At 39.8% G+C, this 17,523-nt stretch overlaps 2 protein-coding genes across 4 annotated transcripts in view; one reads left to right on the top strand and one right to left on the bottom strand.

Moving 5' to 3' along the window:
• Positions 1-17,523, top strand: part of ERC1 (ELKS/RAB6-interacting/CAST family member 1) — a 536,554-nt gene that overhangs the window by 452,600 nt on the left and 66,431 nt on the right. The gene's annotated exons all lie outside the window — the stretch shown is intronic.
• LOC102846416 (elongation factor 1-gamma-like) overlaps positions 17,409-17,523 on the bottom strand; it is a 1,279-nt gene continuing 1,164 nt past the window's right edge. Inside the window, exon 2 of the mRNA XM_006891323.1 lies at positions 17,409-17,491. Within this exon, the coding sequence (XP_006891385.1) occupies positions 17,409-17,491 (83 nt within the window). The remainder of the gene's footprint in view (positions 17,492-17,523) is intronic.

Raw genomic sequence — 17,523 nt, 5'->3', positions numbered from 1 at the left:
TATTTCACTAGAAAGGTAACTGAAGGTTTAGAGTAGATTAGTAAGGGCTGTGCTCATCAAGTTGTGTCAAGAAATCTGGAGGACAACTACTTGGCCAACTGACTGGAACAGATTCATATTTACTCCCATTTCAAAAAAAGGTGACCCAACAAGAGTGTGGAAATTATCAAACAATATCACTAAAATCACACAATAGCAAAATCCTGCTGAAGATTATCCAGAAATGACTGGGACGGTGCATTGACAGAGAACTTCCAGAAATAAAGAGGTCATGGCACTAGAGACATTATTGGCAATGTCAGATGGACCTTGACAGAAGGCAGAGAGTACCATAAGAATGTCTGTCTGTGTTTCATTGACCATGTAAAGTCATCTGACTGTGTGGATCACAACAAATTGTAGTTTACCTTGAGGAAAATGGAATCCCAGAACACTTGATTGTGCAAAAATCTATATTTGGACCAGGAAGCCGTCCTCAGAACAGAACAAGGAAACACTACATGGTTCAAAATCAGGAAAGGAATGCTTCAGGCATGTAACCTTTCCCCATACCTTTTCAATCTATATGCAGAACAGATCATTCAGGAAGCAGGGCTTTATGAGAAGGAATGTGACATCAAGACTGGAGAAAACTCATCAACAACCTACAATATGCAGATGACATAACTTTGCTTGCTGAAACTGAAGAAGACCTGAAGTGCTTGCTGCAGAAGATCAAGGACTATAGTATTCCATATGAACTGAAACTCAACATCAAGAAGACAAAGATACTTACCACTGGGCCAGTTGGTAGCACCATGATAGATGGAGCGGAGATTGAGGTTCTTAGCAATTATAGGCTCAGCTCCACAATCAACACTCTTAATACCAGCAGACAGGAAATAAAAAGATGAATTGCATTGGAAAAATCTGCTGTCAGGGACCTCTCCAGAGTGCTGAAAAGCAAAGATGTCAGTCTAGAGACAAAGGTGTGCCTAACCCAGGCCATGGTCTTCCCAGTTACTTGTTATGCTTTGGAGAGCTGGATGATGACTAAGGATGACAGAAGAATTGATGCCTTCAAGTTGTGGTGCTGGAGAAGAGTCTTGAACATACCATGGACTGCCAAGAAAACAAATCAGTGGGTGAAACCAAGTCTTTCCTTGGAGACCAGGAATTTGAGGCTCTATCTCACATACTTTGGGCACGTGGCCAGGAGAGATCTATCTTTGGAGATTCTCGGAGGGGTGGAGGAACAGCGCAGGAAAGGAAGACCCTGAATGAGATGGATTGATATAGTATCTGGGGCAATTGGGGTTGGTGTGTCAGAATTAGTGAGATTGGCTCAGGACAGGGAAGGGTTCAGAGCAGCCGTACATAGGGTCACAATAGGTCGCAGGTGACTCAACAACACATAACAAACTATATTGGTTGGTTGTTATTTAAGCCTCTTGTTTAAAGTCAACAAGACCTTAGGGAGGTCTTGTATTTAAAAATTGGTTCTTATATTTTGGAGGAACATTCTTCTAAGCACTCTTCTGTCAGTATGCTGTACTGAGATAACCTGGGGTTGCTGTGATGCTGAACCTTGTGTCATTAGGGTGTCACATGGCATAATCATTACCAGTGGTAGACAGTGTTTGGTGAAGCTCCTAGTTTAAGACAGGTTTGGAAGCAGGAGTGGCATCCACTTCCTAAACAACATGCCTCTGGAAACTTTGAATTTGGAGAAACGACGATAGTTATAGAAAGGCTTCAGGTCTTTTGTTCATATGGTTGCTATGAGTCATGCTCAACTCGACGACAATAATAACAACAAGAAGTAAGGGCTACTCCAAAAATGCATGGCTATAATCACTTTCTGCTACATTTTTACTGTTCTCCTAATAAATGGTTTTACTGAAGCTCATTCTCTGCATATCAGCATCCTTTTAGAGCATAAAAGAAAGCAATTGCTATGTTCTTTTTTATTTCTTTAAATTACAGTAGTTCACATACATGAGGGTTTGGGGAGAAATGGTTGCTCCTTATTCTCGAGATGCTCATGGCTGTTAGAGGCTATCTTCCTGACTGCTCTAAGCAGGAAATAGGAGAAGCCCTGGCAACCTAAAGAAAACTAGGTGAACTATTATTTCCTTTTCCTATCTTAATTTCTTTATTACAAAAGTAAATGGTGACATTTAAAAGAGAGATTAATCACTGATACATCCACCTGTAATTTTTCTATACCCAGCCATTTGCTCGAGAAGAGCTGATGGTATCGGCACTCCACAGATCATTAATGAATAGGCAGAGGAAGTGGCAGAGTGACTTGGGACCTCAAGAAAAATGTATTTCAATCTTTAAACCCTAAGAAGCATTTCTCCTTTATTTCCATTCTTTCTTTTCTTTCAGTGTGTCTGCTAGTTTGAAAATGACAATCTAATCCTCTTAGACAATCGTAGAATTCCTTGTTGCCAGAAATTATTTCTTTTTAATATCTGTTTCTGTAATGTAAAGAAAATTATTTGTTTCATTAAACATATGTACATAAGGTACATGAATAATTTTGTCGTGGCTCTTGTGCTAAATTAAGTTTTATAGTAGGGAGAGAGAGTGAGAGAGTACTTTTTAGTACAGTGGAGTACAGATCTCCCTTGAGTGCAATAATATTTTCCTGCGACAGTGGATTTGCAGCCTTTTCCTCCTTTTGCTGTCCTTTCTTCTCTCCATCTTTATAGTAGCATTTGAAAAGCAGAGCAAAGAAATAAATTTCTTCACTAACATTTGCACCAGCCAGACCAGATTCTGAATCTTTGACGAAGTAAGAGAAGGCGGCTCCAGCCCAACTTCATAACAAGAGGTAGAAGAAGAGAAAATAAATTGATTACAGCGATGGTCTTCTTTGTAGCAAAGTCCTCATGAAAGCAGGCATGTGGGCAAAGGCCTCCTGTGTACCAGTCCTCCTTTGTTTTTTAGCTTTTCAGAACAGATTTATTTCTGTGTCTTGGACACAGCTTTTGACACAGTCTTTCGACTGCCAGCGTTGTTCTCCTCTGAGAGTCTTAGTGTTAGAATCAGCTACCTTTTTTGGCCTTCATGTATCAAGCTGTTAAATTCCTCCAGGATCACATATGTCCTCTTTATTTGTTTGTTTAACATGAATTATCCAAGAAAAATATAGACAGTTACTTAATAAAATGCAGAAGGATTAAAGTCAGATATTTTAAGTGACTCATTAACTTCTGGGAATCCCAGCTTATTTCTCTATAAAATGGATTTTATGATAACTATTCTGTTTTTATTAAGGCATTGATGGAATGAGTGAGAATTTAGTCTGTAAATTTATAGTTTGATATGCAAATAATAGGTGTTATTTTCTGGTACACATGTAGCTGATATTCATTTCTGTGTGGCTTTGGCGTAGTAGAGGCTATGCACTGGAATATTGCTCGAGTTTTCACAGAATCAGACTGCACTTCTCCACAAGGAAGCAGCCCTTCCACAGCCAGATGGCCATCAAGGTTGTGGTGTACCCAGTTCCACTTTCTCATTAATGAGCCCAAGTAGCTCAGTGACACTCAGCTTTTACTCAGCAGTTGGCAGTTCAAACCCACCAGCTCCTCCATGGGAGAAGACATGACATACTTTTATAAAGACCTGTAGCCTTGGAAACTGTGCAGGACACTCTACTGTGTCATATAGGAGTGGAATGGTTGCTGAGTTGGAATCGACTTGACTGTAGTGGGTTGGGGGAATTTTGTTTGTTTTGAAGTGTCACGACAAGAAAAAGCATATGCCATGCTCAATCGCCCAGATTTGCCATCTCTTCTCTTTATTAGAATTCACATGTACTATATATTGTATGGACACTGGAGCTTTTATATGAGGAAATTGAGAGGAGAATTTGTAGTTATCACAAACTGCTGAACTTGGAAAGTAAAGGGAGGAAATAAATTGCCCATAATCCCACACTGTGGTGCAATTTCCTGGTTTTGCCTATCCAGTCACTGTTTTATTATATGGTGTTATCATAGTTGTGATACATGCAGAATTATGTACCTTTTTTTTAATTAATTTTTTTTTTACAGAGGTTTTGGATTTCCAGTCATTCATTGCCACAATTTTCTCCCTTCCCACCCCTCCCCACCAGCTCGCTTCCCCCTCCGAAGAGCGAAAAAGAAAAAAAAATTCCTTCATTAGTATACAATTCCCACGTCCCTCCCCACCACCCCCCACCCAGAGTACACTTCTCTATGCAACCTTAATTCTGGATTCCTGTGCTAACCATAATACTTAATCATATATCACTTCTAATCTGTTCTTTCCCTCATCTGTTTCAATACAATATACATAATTTATCCAGTTTTTTCTGTCATACCCCCACCCTGATGTCAGACCCATTCTACAACAGTGGCACCATGCAGTATTTATCCCTTTGTGACTGAGATATTTCACTCAGCATAATGTCCTCCAGGGTCACCCACTTTGAATAATATTGCATGAGTTCCTTGTTTTTCAATGCTGTGGAGTATTCCATTGTGTGGATATACCACAGCTTCTCTATCCATTCGTTTGTTGATGGGACCTTAGGCTGCTTCCAACTCTTTGCTATTGTAAACAAAGCTGCAATAAACATGGGTGTACATATATCTGCTTGGATGGCAGACATGGTCTCTCTGGGGTATATTCCCAGTAATGGGATTGCTGGGTCAAATGGTATCTCTATTTGCAATTTTTTCAGAAAGCGCCACACCGCCTTCCACAATGGTTACACCATCTTACATTCCCACCAACAGTGAATAAGAGTTCCAGTTTCTCCACATCCTCGCCAGCATTTGTTGCTTGCTGTTCTGTTATATTTTGCTATTCTTACTGGGGTGAGATGATATCTCATAGTTGTTTTGATTTGCATCTCTCTTAGAGCTAGGGACTTTGAACATTTCTTCATGTGCTTGTTGGCCATCTGAATGTCTTCTTCAGTGAAGTGTCTGTTCATATCCTGTGCCCATTTTTCTACTGGATTATTTACCTTCATCTTATTGTGGTGTTCAAGTATTTTATAAATTCCGGATATAAGTCCCTTATCTGACATGTCATTACCAAATATTTTTTCCCAGTCTTCCCTTTTTAGAGTAAAAAGGCTTCCCTTTTTACTGTATTGGAGAAGTTTTTGGATGTGCATAGGGATTTGATTCTTAGAAGGTCCCATTCATCTATTTTATCTCCTCCTGGTTGTAGATTTTCCAGGATACTTGGAAGACTTTTTATGTTGTGGATTAGGACCACTAAAGTTCTTCCAAGCTTTTCTTGAATGAAGTTTATAGTCCTTGGTTTCAGTCCTAAGTCCATGATCCACCTTGAGTTGGTTTTTGTATATGGAGTGAGGTGTGGATCTTGTTTTAGTCTTCTGCATACAGCTTTCCAATTTTGCCAGCACCATTTGTTAAAAAGGCTGTCATTTCCCCACTTAACTGATTTCATCTCCTTGTTAAAAATCAGTTGACCATAGGTAGATGGGCTGATTTCTGGATTCTCAATTCTTTTCCATTGATCTATGTGTCTGTCATTGTACCAGTACCATGCTAATTGTGTACCTTTTTAAAAAAGTGTTATCTTGCATCCTGCCTATGAAACTAGCAAAATAACTCTCTTGTATTCCTCAAGAGAGAGAGTGTGCATGTTTTTATATTATGTTCTTTTGATGGGTCCTTAGCTTGATAATAAAGAACATTGCTTTTAGACAATTGTTCGTAGTTTGAGGCCAGCTCTAATGGGAGACAACTGTCTAACTTCTCACAACTTACTTAGCGTCTTCTCTAAACATCACAGTCCTCATTTGTTAAATGACTATAATAAAACTTACACCATAAAATTATTGTGAGGAGTAAGTATAGTAATATGGTCAGTGTTGTGACCTGCCCCACAGTAAGTGCTCAATAAATGCGGTGTCTCTGATGTTGATTGTGGTGGCACTGTTTCTTTATGGACAAGTGTCAGTCTGCTTCTGTTATGATCTAAGCAACCTTGCTTTGCATGATCATATACCATGCAAACCGTCAGAATACTTAGGAAGTCAGTTGTTGTTCCTCTTCATTTTGTAGATTTCTCTTTTCTCCTGATAATGGAAATAGAGTCCTAGTAATTCTTTTTTCTACAGAAAAATTCATTGATTTTAAAAATATTTAAAAGAAATCCAATCTTTCTTTTGAATCTCTCATTCGGTAGTTAGTTACTGCTATTATCAGAACAACAATACATGAATACTTCCCCTGTTGATCAAAAGTCCTAGAAGGTAGTGACGGTGGTCGTTAAGAGACTGAGTCAACGCTGACTTCTCACAGTCCTGTGTACGACAGATAAAATCCTGCCCAATCCTTCTCCATTCTCCCACGTGCTGCTGTTCTTACGCCCACTGGTGTAGTCACTGTGCCACTCCATATCGTATTAGCCACAGAAATACGTCCCAGCTAATTACCAATAAGAAACACATCATGGAGGCAGATGGATAGATGACCTATTATCCTGGAACGTTTACTGGTAATAGGAAGAAGCAGGAGTTGTCTGAGAGCTTGACGGGACAGAGAGCTCTTAGGTCTTATGAGAAGGTTGTAAGAAATTTCAGACAGGCAGCCTTTTTCCTTAACATGCTCTTAAAACAGTGCATAGAGTGTTTCACAGGTATTGCCTATACATTTTTGTGGTTTCTGCTCAGTCATATAAACTAGCATTATATCATGACTGTATTTACGTTTTAGACTGTAAATAACAAAGTGCTTTGTGCATCTTGAACACATGCTTTCAGATCCACGAGTTGGTAGCATAATGATTATGAGCACTAGACTAAGTGAGAAAGCATTCTCTTTTTCCTGTTGGTGGTATTATTTGTGATTTGTCATTTTTGCTGTTATTGTTAGGCAGCATCAAGTCAGCTCTGGCTCATAGCGACCCTGTGTACGACAGAACCACGCATAGCCCAGTCTTGTTCCATCCTTCCATTCTCTCTGTGCTTAAGCCCATGTTGCAATCACTGTGTCAGTCCATCAGGTTGAGGATCTTCCTTTTTTCTTTACCTTCTACTTGTCTAAGTATGAAGTCCTTCTCCGGGAGAGAGTGCCCTTCCTGATAGCATGCCCAATAAAAATACTCTTGGCAACATATATAAAATTAAATCCTTCACGTGTTAATTGTTTTTCAGGTAGTCATCTGAAAATGTGGGGACCTTATAAAAAAAAATTAAAGCTCAACAGCCATCAAGTTGGTTCCAGTTCATAGTGACCTATAGACGAGAGTTAGAATTATGCTTTTGGAATTCCAAAGCCGTAAATCTTAACAGGATCAGGCTGACTCATCTTTCTTCTGCAGGGTAGCTAATGAGTTTGAACTGCCAACCCTTAGTGAGCAGTCCAACCTTTAGCACCATTATGTCACCAGTGCTCCTTGGGGCCCCTACGGAGCTTATTTATTTACTGGATGGCAAATTTATGAGCTTTTACCAAAGGTTAGTATATTTTACTAATAGTAGGTGTTTTAATATTTTCCTTTTACTCTATCTCCTTACAGATTACCCTATAACCTGACATAATTTATGTATCTGTTTCCTAAGTTTATGTACATTTCAGGATATTATCTTGTGTACCTTCTAGGATATTATATCATTAAATTCACTCCCTGACCCCCTCACCTAATATAAGATGTAGACTCTTTAAATTTCGCTTTTAGCTTAAGACCTGCCTGTTCTATCATTATTTTTATTTTCTAGAATTTTGTTTTAGAAGATATGATTTGACACACATTTTACCCAAATTATGAAACAAAAGTCTTGTTCTTTTGTTATGCAGCCCTCTTTTTCATTAACTTGTCCTCAGTTTCCCATTAATTTGGTTTCTTTCTATACACTGTTTCCGTCTTTGGGGTGACTATCTGTTTTGGGTTAAAGGAGTATTTTCTTGGACACAAAACTGCATCATCAACCAAAACAAAAAAGCTATTCTCCCTTGATGTGTCTTCCTCCTTCTTCCTTATCCTGGGATGATGAGGCTGAAGTTTCCAGCTGGATCTAGCAGGCAGCATTTCTGGGACAAATTAAATGAGCACACTTGATTGAGGTGTAGCTGGACTGTATCACTGTCTTCCTATTATCCTAGGAGATCAAAGCAGAGCACAAATAGAGGCTTAGTCTTGGAAATATTTAAAACAGATGGCTGGTCCTTTTTGGTGAAAATTCAGGTTTTTAAGGCAAAACACTTGTAAGCAAGACTTCATTTCTTTTTATTGAAAGATTGTCAAACTGAATATATACCCTTGTTTTTTCCTGAACTTCAGGACAAGAACCTTTTTTCTTTTTCTTTTTCCCCCCTCTTCTGTGAGGAAGGATTTGGCAAGTCTAGAAAGCCATAGACTGTCTGGGCTCCTTTTCATCTAAATACGAAATAAGTTATTCAGTTTTTTATTTTATTTTATTTTATTTTTACATTCTGGAAATCAAATGAAAATATCTTACATTTGGCCTCATACTCGTTTTGGTGGTGGGTCACTGTTTAACATCTCATGTTCATATTGTTATATCTGCTAGGACTTGATCCAGGATGTTTAGCCCTGACTTCATGTTTTAACAAACTCAAAATCACATTCTCCACACTCCTTTATCACTGACATCTGGGCCTTCACATTCATGTTCCTTAAGTGCAGCTTGAAACTTTTGTTTTAAACCCAGCTGAAATGAAAAATAAAATATGCCTGTACTTCACAAGATACAGAGGTAAAATGCTTATCTCAAGACCTTGAAAGAAATTCTAAAAAAAAAATATTAGTAATTTTCATCAACAGAGAAAATTCTGCAGGGTGAAGTAGGAGAACGCCAGCCTCTACTAGTAACTTGGGTTCAGCCATGGTTGACTTTAGGCTGACTGTAGAAAGGACAACAGGCATTTTCCTAGAAGATAAAAATCTTAGAACTGAGATCATGGCCATAGGAATGGTATGGACCATAAAGATGGTAACAAATGGAAAGGACTATTGGGAAATTACTGTGGATAGTGCTTAGGGTGTTTATTAATTACCTCTTCTTTTGTATCAGATCACTCCAAAAACTGGTGGTGTAAAGTAACAATAAACATTTGTTGTCTCACACAGTTTCTATGAGTCAGGAATTCAGAGCAACTTAGCTGAACAGTTCTTTCTTTGTGGATTTATTTTAAAACCACCACAGGTGTTAGATAAGAAGGAACCCAACATGAGTCTGGTGCAGTCAACAGTAGGAGGACCGTGAAGAGCAGAGCCTGGTCCACCATTGTAATCTGTCGAGTGTGGACAGGAGGGGCGACACTGAACAGGATTACTGATTAAGAGCTGCATACTTTTTATCCTGGAGAATTATAATACCAAAGAACGATATGGGCATAGTGATGGATGAGAAAGAGAAGTGGGAATATAGTCATTATAAGGAAGCTTTCGTTCTTCTAAGAAACCACCCTTGTAGTTTCCTTAATTCAAAAAATAGCAAACACAGTCTGAAAGTCCAATTATCATTCAGAAAGTTATCCAGGCAATGGAATACAGCCTGTGTATTCTATAATGGGTCACGGGGGGAAGCAAAAGTTTGTGGTGTGTAGAAGCTGAGTTACTTAGCCCCCAAACATATATAAAGGCTGAGATTCTTATCAGGATCTTGAGGTTTTCATCTAGCATCTGGGGAAAGGGCAAAGGATTTGATGACCAAGATGATCCCTCAAATTCCTGCCATCTTTTATATTCCTCATGCAAAATGAATACAGAATGGAGTTTTGATCTAATACCTTAAACTTGTTTAACTCTGGGATTGCTGACTTAATAAAAACATATGGTCTAGACACAAATATCGAAATCACATTATTCCACTATCAAGACCTTTTCCCTGAGTATTTTCTGGAGATGAAACTATATCTAATTTTATTTTCCTAATCAGTTTCCTATGCATATACTTCAAAATGGCCAAATTTTAAGTTTTTCTTACTTTACTGTGATCCTTTTGACTCATAATCATTCTTTTCCATATTCAAATTTTATTATCATTTTATTTAATCCGGGGACTTTGCTCATGTACCAAAATTTACTAATTATATGATTCTAAAACTAACTTTCCTTTCTTTTTTTTTTCTTTTTGGTGAGAAAAATTTGTATTTCTAATTAACTAGCTGGACTCAGTTTAGAGGATCCCAATTTTGTTGGCAACATCCAAAGCATCATAGTCAGGAGCAAGTCAAACATAGACCTTCTTCTCTCCAACAGGCCTAATCAAAGTGTTGACCTTAGCCACGTCAATGTCATAGGGCTTCTTTACAGCTTGTTTAATTTGGTGCTTGTTGGCCTTGACATCCACAATGAACACAAGTGTGTTATCTTCTATCTTCTTCATGGCTGACTTCTTCATGGTCAGGGGAATTTGATGATGGCATAGTGGTCAAGTTTATTTCTCCTGGAGGCACTCTTCCAGGGTATTTGGGCTGCCTTTGGAGTCTCAGTATCTCACTGGAAGGTCAGTGATGTATGGGTCTTTTTTTTTTTTTTTCAATTATATTTTATTAATTTTCATAAACAACTACAGAGATTTTGGGATTCCACTCATTCATTATCGCACTATTCTGTGGATGCCCTTCAGGACTGCCTTCTTGGCCTTTAATACCTTTGCTTTGGCTTCAGTTTTGGGAGGGGCAGGGACTTCCTTCTTCACTTTCAATGCCATCTTCATAGAACGGTGTAACTTTTCTTTTTATGCCTGTTACCTATTTCTTTTGAACCAGTATTTTGTTTTGTATTGATGTTACTTTTTATGCCACTGATGTTCAATTTGAAATAGGATTCTTTTTAAAAAATTTATGATGATAAGTGTTTCCTCTCTAATACTGGAGAAGAGTATTGAATATGCCGCGGACTACTAGGAGAACAAACAGGTCCTTCCTAGAGAGGAAAGGGTGATACCACGCTGCTCCTTCGAGGCAAGGATTCTGAAGCTTCATCTGACATACTTTGGGCATGTTGCAAGGAGAGACCAGTCCATGGAGAGGGACATCATGCATGAGAGGGTGGGTTGACAGCACAAGAGGAAAACTCTCAATGAGATGGATTGATTCAGTGACTGGGGTGATAGGAGTAGGTGTGTCAGAGATAATAAGTTTGGCACAGGATAGAGCAGGGTTCAGAGCTGTTATATATAGGGTCGCTATGAGTTGCAGGTGACTCGATGCCACATAACAGTAACAACAACAACCACCTTGTTATGTAAAATTATATATTGCCATTTTTTTAAGTTTAAATACTGAAATTTTGTCATTTTTTTTCTATGTAAACTATACCTTAAATCCTTTGACATCAAGTCTATTCCAACTCAGAAAGACAATATATGACAGAGTGGAAACACCCTATCAGGTTCCCAAGGCCCTGATCTTAATAGAATCAGACTGCCCACATCTTTCCCCCACTAACTGTACAGTTTTTGTCAAGCCTACTCAGCTGTGCTGTTACAGCACTAAAACAGCTATAGACAGTATGCAGATATATGTCTATGCTCCAGTAAAACTTTATTTATGGACACTGAAATTAAAATTTCATATCATTTCCACATGTCACAAAATAAACTTTTCATACACAAGGATGAGTAGTATTACTTCCAGTTTACAGAAGATGAAACACTGAAACACATGTTTAGAAATAATGTCATTAATAAGCATTGAGTTAGCTTACTATATAGTAAGAATCTGGATTATAACAACTTTGTAAAATAAGATAATCCAAAGATACTTTTTTGTGGATTTCCCAGCTAGATTGAAACAAACCTTGGAGCTAAGCCAGCCTGTCTTCAGAGCCCATACACTTGATATATTGCACTGTATTACTCCACAGTTCTGTAGTGCTTTGTAGTGACCCAATATAGTATAAAGATTTCATACTATAGAGCATGAAGGATATAGTTCTATCACTGGTGAGGGCAGTCCCTGGATGCAGAAAGATTTTTTTCGCCACAGCCTCTGAAACTGGACACCTAGCATTTCTCATGCTGTCCCCGGCCAAGGGCCTGCATGCTTCTGGCAACAGTGTTTAAATGGATCATCTTTCTGGCTGTGACCACAGCCAACCATGTCACTTTGCTTGGCACTAAAGAATGGAGACTCCTGAATCTACATTAATGTAAGGTGCTGGGGTGCCACCGTAGCTTTGCCAGAAAAACGTTCAAATAAATAAAAGTCTTAGTTGAGCTCATAAGACACAGAGGAACAGCGTACATTCATTTAATTCCATGGCCAACTAACAAAAAATTTTCATGGGGGAAGTAACTAGCATGAGAGGAGATAAGGGCATGCAGCCAGGCAAGCAGCTGTGCTTTCCTGGAAGGTACAAGTTGTAATTGTTCCAAAAGATGCCAGGATGCAGGAGTTCCAGTTCAGTAAAGCCTGGCCTCAGCCAATCAGATACATATACATAGATATTTTCTCTCTCTCCCTCCCTCTCCATCCCCCACTCCTTCTTCCTGTCCCTCTCTTCCTTCCCTCTCTGCCCCTCTCTCTTCTCCCTCCTCTTTCACTCCTGATTCCCTGCCCCCTTCTTTCTCTCTCCCTGTCTTTCTCTTTGACTCTATGGGTATGTACATGTGCACATATGGATTCAAATACACATGATCACTGAGCAAGGGCATGTTATGGAATCAGGGAAGGCTGAGAACCTTCAGGCACAGAATGTACGACGTTGAACTCACTAGGAAGTCTGACTCCTGAGGCCTTAGCATGGCTTGGCAATATCCTTTGTTATGGTTCTTCTTGGAAATGATGTGCAGATTATTCAGTACAGAGATGAATGACAGAAGTGTATTGGACCAAAGATATGAGATCTTAGTGCTTAGCTGAACAAGATGGCAAAGACTTTGCCCTCTGTGGATGATCTAGGAAAGGCTTTTGTTCCTTGCAGATAGCAACATCTCACAAACTATTCTAGCTGCTGAAGCTCACAAGTAGCTGAGTATGAAGAAACCCACCATAACTGTTAAGTGCATGTGTTTGGGAAGATTGTTTGAAGTATGGAGACAGCTCTTCCTCCTGTTTGTTGCTATTAAAGTCTGTAAGATTAAATTTGTACTATCTAGAAAGAACCAAGAAAAAGCACGAATAAAACATTAAGAGTAACATGGTGAAGAAAGGCATTTTTCAGCATTCCCTTGGGTTGTCTTTGCTTGATCTGCAGAGTCAAAGTTTCAGTTTCACTCTTTTGCCCTAGGCTTCATGTTTTTATTTGTAATGTGTACTCTTCTTAAATCAGAAACACAGTACGTCATTTGGATTTCCTTGCTAATTCTGCTATACAGGCTTACTTCCGCTTACTGATATGTGCTGAACAGCTTCACATGTGAAATTATCACTGTTGTTGTTACATGGGTTTTTGCCTCAAATAAAAACTGACCCAGAGCTGGCCTCTGCAGGTTTTCAGACATTATAAACTGCACAGGAGGGAATTGTCCATCTTTCTCACGTGAACTGGTAGAATCGAACCAGGTATCTTAGGACTGGCAGCACAGCTCCTTACCCACTAAGCTCCTTAGATGTTCACGACAGATTAGTAAATAAGCACAAGTAAACCCATGCGGATATTCTATCCCTGTCAGTGATTTGAACAGAGACTTTGATTCTATGGAAGGTGTTTTGAAGTTGGGGAAGTCATGTGCCAGTGATACTTAGAAGCAGAATCTTTGATGTGGTGAAGAAAATATGAAATTGTTCACTGCAGATTAGGAGGCAAACCTAAGTAAGCCTGCACTTGCCTTGCTGATTGGATAATCAACACTGTCCACAATTACAGAAGCCTTTTCCTAAGTGATACAAGGTGGGGTTAGAATCTGGTAAATGAAAGAAATATGAAGATCCATGCAAATTTTTTACACCACATCAAGTCACTTTTCAGTTAACCTAGGAGGCTTCTTAGTCTTTCTTAGCTTGAGTAACTATCCATCTTCAGTGTTGATGTACCCCCATCCTTCAAAACCCTCCTGTAGCCTGTCTGAACCCCATTTTTCACTTGCTAGTATAGTACTCTGCTGTTTCCCTGTGAGGAGCTGTCAGCTCTGTCAGATGCCGGGGTTTGATCTTTGTGCCCGCTCTGTCTCTCACGTTCCGGTGGGACTGCTCCTTTCTGTTGCTACACTTCAGCGTTGATCTTTAGTCAGCACTTAATGAGCCCTGGGCTGGAGCAGGGGGAATTGGGGCACATACCCTTCTCCCAAAGATGGAGTTGTACATACATGAAAGGATGCTGTGACTGGAGATCACGGGACTTGTCATGCTCCCGGTTATTTAATCCTGAATTCCCCTGGCTGTTAACGTATAAGATATGACGTCAGCTACACTTTATAGGGTTTCTGGGTATTTTCTATGCCAAGCTGCTTTTGTCAACATGGCTTTTGTATCTTCAAATAATAGTGACTAGTAATATTAGTAGAGTGATATCCATTTAGGTAAGCAATTTAAACCTCCTAGAAGAGTAATAGATTCTTTCAGGGACGGCATGAGAAGGTTTATTCACAAAAAAAGAAAATGGGTGGTGGAAGCAATCTTCCTGATTTTTGTTTTTCCCCAAATCTTTTCCACCCAAAGCCTGGATTTCTCCCAAGGTGAAAGGGGTGATGTCTGGAAATCGTTAATCCATGGGATTTGTTCATGGTGTATAAAATTTTCAGAAAGAATTTGCTTTTTAAATATGATTTCCTGATTGACTGTGGCAGACATAAATCCAGGAAGGACAATTCAGTCACAGCCGCCAAGATCCCCCTTCACTCTGCAGATGTATGGAATATTTTTGGTGTGGGTGGAGTGGGAATAAATAAAAAGTTTCTTCATGTGGGCAGGTCAGGAAGAGGGAGAGGAGATAGAAGGAGGAAAGAAGAGAATTGTAGTGCATGAGTGAAAATCCAAGCAGCTGGGCTTCAGGGGTGAGGGCAGCTTCCTGGAATTAGCTGGTCTCTTACTAAGAACCTAGCTATATTTCCATTTTTAGTAATGAGAAGAAAATAGGGAGATACCTTTTATGCCTCCTGTCTTGGCACTGGGTCCAGTTCTCGAAGTGCTCTTTTTAATATCCTGAAACATCTCCTCATCCTCTCACAGTTAAGCAGAGTTCTTAAAGCCCTTGACTTTGAGAGAAAGCTATAAATATTGGGCAAGGGCCATTGTTCTTAGATCTCTCCTTCCATCCTGTCCTCTCGCCTTGTTGCCAGTACAAGCGTACACATGTCCTTTCTTATACACACAAAATCACAAATATTTCTAAACTGTCACAGTTTGTTTCCTGGCTACTTCTAACTTTAACGTTAAGAAATCAAATTCTTAAAGTTGTTTCCTCAAGTAGCAGAGATACCCATTTCTAATATTTACCTGCGATTGCAGATGCATTTCTGTTTTCCACTGAATTCTAGGCGGTAAATTCTCTTTGCCTCCCCCTTTCACTCTCTTAGACCATGTTCTTAGTAAACACTTTTTAATGAGTTGTTTCTGGCACGTGCTTCAAACACAGAATGAGACACTTAGTGACCACAGCCTGCTTGAAATCATTCAGCAGATTTCCTAATCTCTGCGTGGTCTATTGTGTTTGAGTTAATGCTGGAGTTGAAATAATAATATGGCTAGTGGTGGATCACCTCTGTCTGCTCTTCCAAACTCTCCTATGTAGACACACATCCCCTTAACCTGGCCTTCACATAACTGTTAATCATGGTAGAGTAGCCTCCCAAGACTGGCCTCTGTGTTGGAGCCTCTGTACACATAAGCTATCAGACCTCACAGTGACTAGGTAGTCTTACCTGACTCTTCTTTGTAGTCCTATAGACAGTGGGAAGAAGCCAGCAGACATGTCCCTTGTAACTCGATACATTTACACTCTTTGTTTTGTTATTTCTAGTTTATTGCAGGCCCCAGATTATCAAGGTCTGCAAGTTTCTTTCGCTTATTACCAAGGTAAATCTACTTGACTCTACCGCTGTACTGCCAAACGCACCTGGCACCTTCCATTAGAAAAGAAGAGCGGAATGCTGTGTTGAGGTTGTTACAGTGTTTGCCCAGCAGGCAGTAAGCCTGCCGCTCTTGTTCAGATCCATCTGTCTGGCTGTCTTATAATAATGGCAGGAGGTGCTGTTGTGCTTGACTACAGCACACAGTTATTCTAGGAGGACTCTGGGCACCAGACCTGGATCATTCAGACCTGGACATGGATCTTCCATTTCTACACTTCAAAGAGTGCACAAGCATGCAGGGAGTCGAGGCCACCACTTTGGCCTATGTCACCTGCCTTCCTAGTTTTTCCATCTGAATTCAAGCATCAGTCCTTTGGGGCCTGCCTGTTAAAAAAAAATGAGCCTGTCTTCTTCTTTTGTCTTTTCCCCTCCCCATGCCTAAATTTACCACAACCTGCCTATGATTTCTCCTTCATATATATCTGGGACTTTGCAGTCAAGTTGGGGAAGTCATTCAGCTACTATTTGTTGTTGTTTTTGTTAGGTGCCATCAAGTCACCTAAAACTCATAGAGACACCATGTACAATGGCGCTGAAGCCTGACCTATTCTGAGCCAGTCTCAACTGACTCTAACACACCTACCTTCATTTTTCAAATTTGAGGGTTCAGCCTCAGTTGCCATGTCTATTCTTCTACTCTGTGTTCTAGTGTACATGCGGTTTTCAAAGGCCTGACATATTTCAAAAGTGGATGACCAATCCTTCTTCTTAGTCTGTCTTAATTTGGACGCTTAGCTTTCAAACAGTATCTGACAGACTTAACAGTTTATATTTACTACCCAGACTTTTCACTTAAATATAACAAGTGATATACTGTGGATTAAGGATGATAGAAAGAGAGTTGATGCCTTTGAGCTGTGGTGCTAGAGAAAAGTATTGAATACACCATGGATTGCCAGGAGAACAAACAGGTTTGTCCTGGAGAGGGTGAAGCCAGAATGCTCTTTGGAGACAAGAATTCTGAAGCATCATCTGACGTACTTTGGGCATGTTGCAAGGAGGGACCAGTCCTTGGAGAGGGACATCATGCTTGAAATAATGGAGGGACAGAGAAAGAGAAGAAGACCTTCAATGAGATAGATTGATTCAGTGACTGGGGTAATAGGGATAGATGTGTCAGAAACACATCTGTTTTGTGAAGTTGGCACAGGATAAAGCAGGGTTCAGAGCTGTTGTACATAGGGTCACTATGAGTTGCAGGCAACTTAATAGCACATAACATACTGTGGAGAGTCAAACCTTAAGCCAAAACTAGATTAAGGATACTTTTCCCATCTAACCACTCTTAGCAGTGAGAATAAGAGTTTTAAAGTAAATACTTGCTTTCTTTTTTCTTTTTTTTTTTTTCAATGTTCAGTTTCCTTTAATGACCCCTATTCCCCCCGAAGGGCAGGTGCAGGCAGCGAGGTGACAAGCCATTGGCTCACTTGAAGATCTTGCCCTCTTTGACGGCCTTGCCCACGTGCTGGAAGGCCCCCTCCCAGGAGAAGTACTCTCGAACCAGCGTCTGGGTCTCCTCACTGCTAGGATCCAGTTTC

Source organism: Elephantulus edwardii, unplaced genomic scaffold (genome assembly GCF_000299155.1).
Source record: "Elephantulus edwardii isolate Elephantulus edwardi_28Jun2011 unplaced genomic scaffold, EleEdw1.0 scaffold00096, whole genome shotgun sequence".
Classification (NCBI taxonomy): domain Eukaryota; kingdom Metazoa; phylum Chordata; class Mammalia; order Macroscelidea; family Macroscelididae; genus Elephantulus; species Elephantulus edwardii.
The sequence above is the reverse complement of the archived record's forward strand: the minus strand, read 5'-3'. Positions and strand labels throughout refer to the sequence as shown.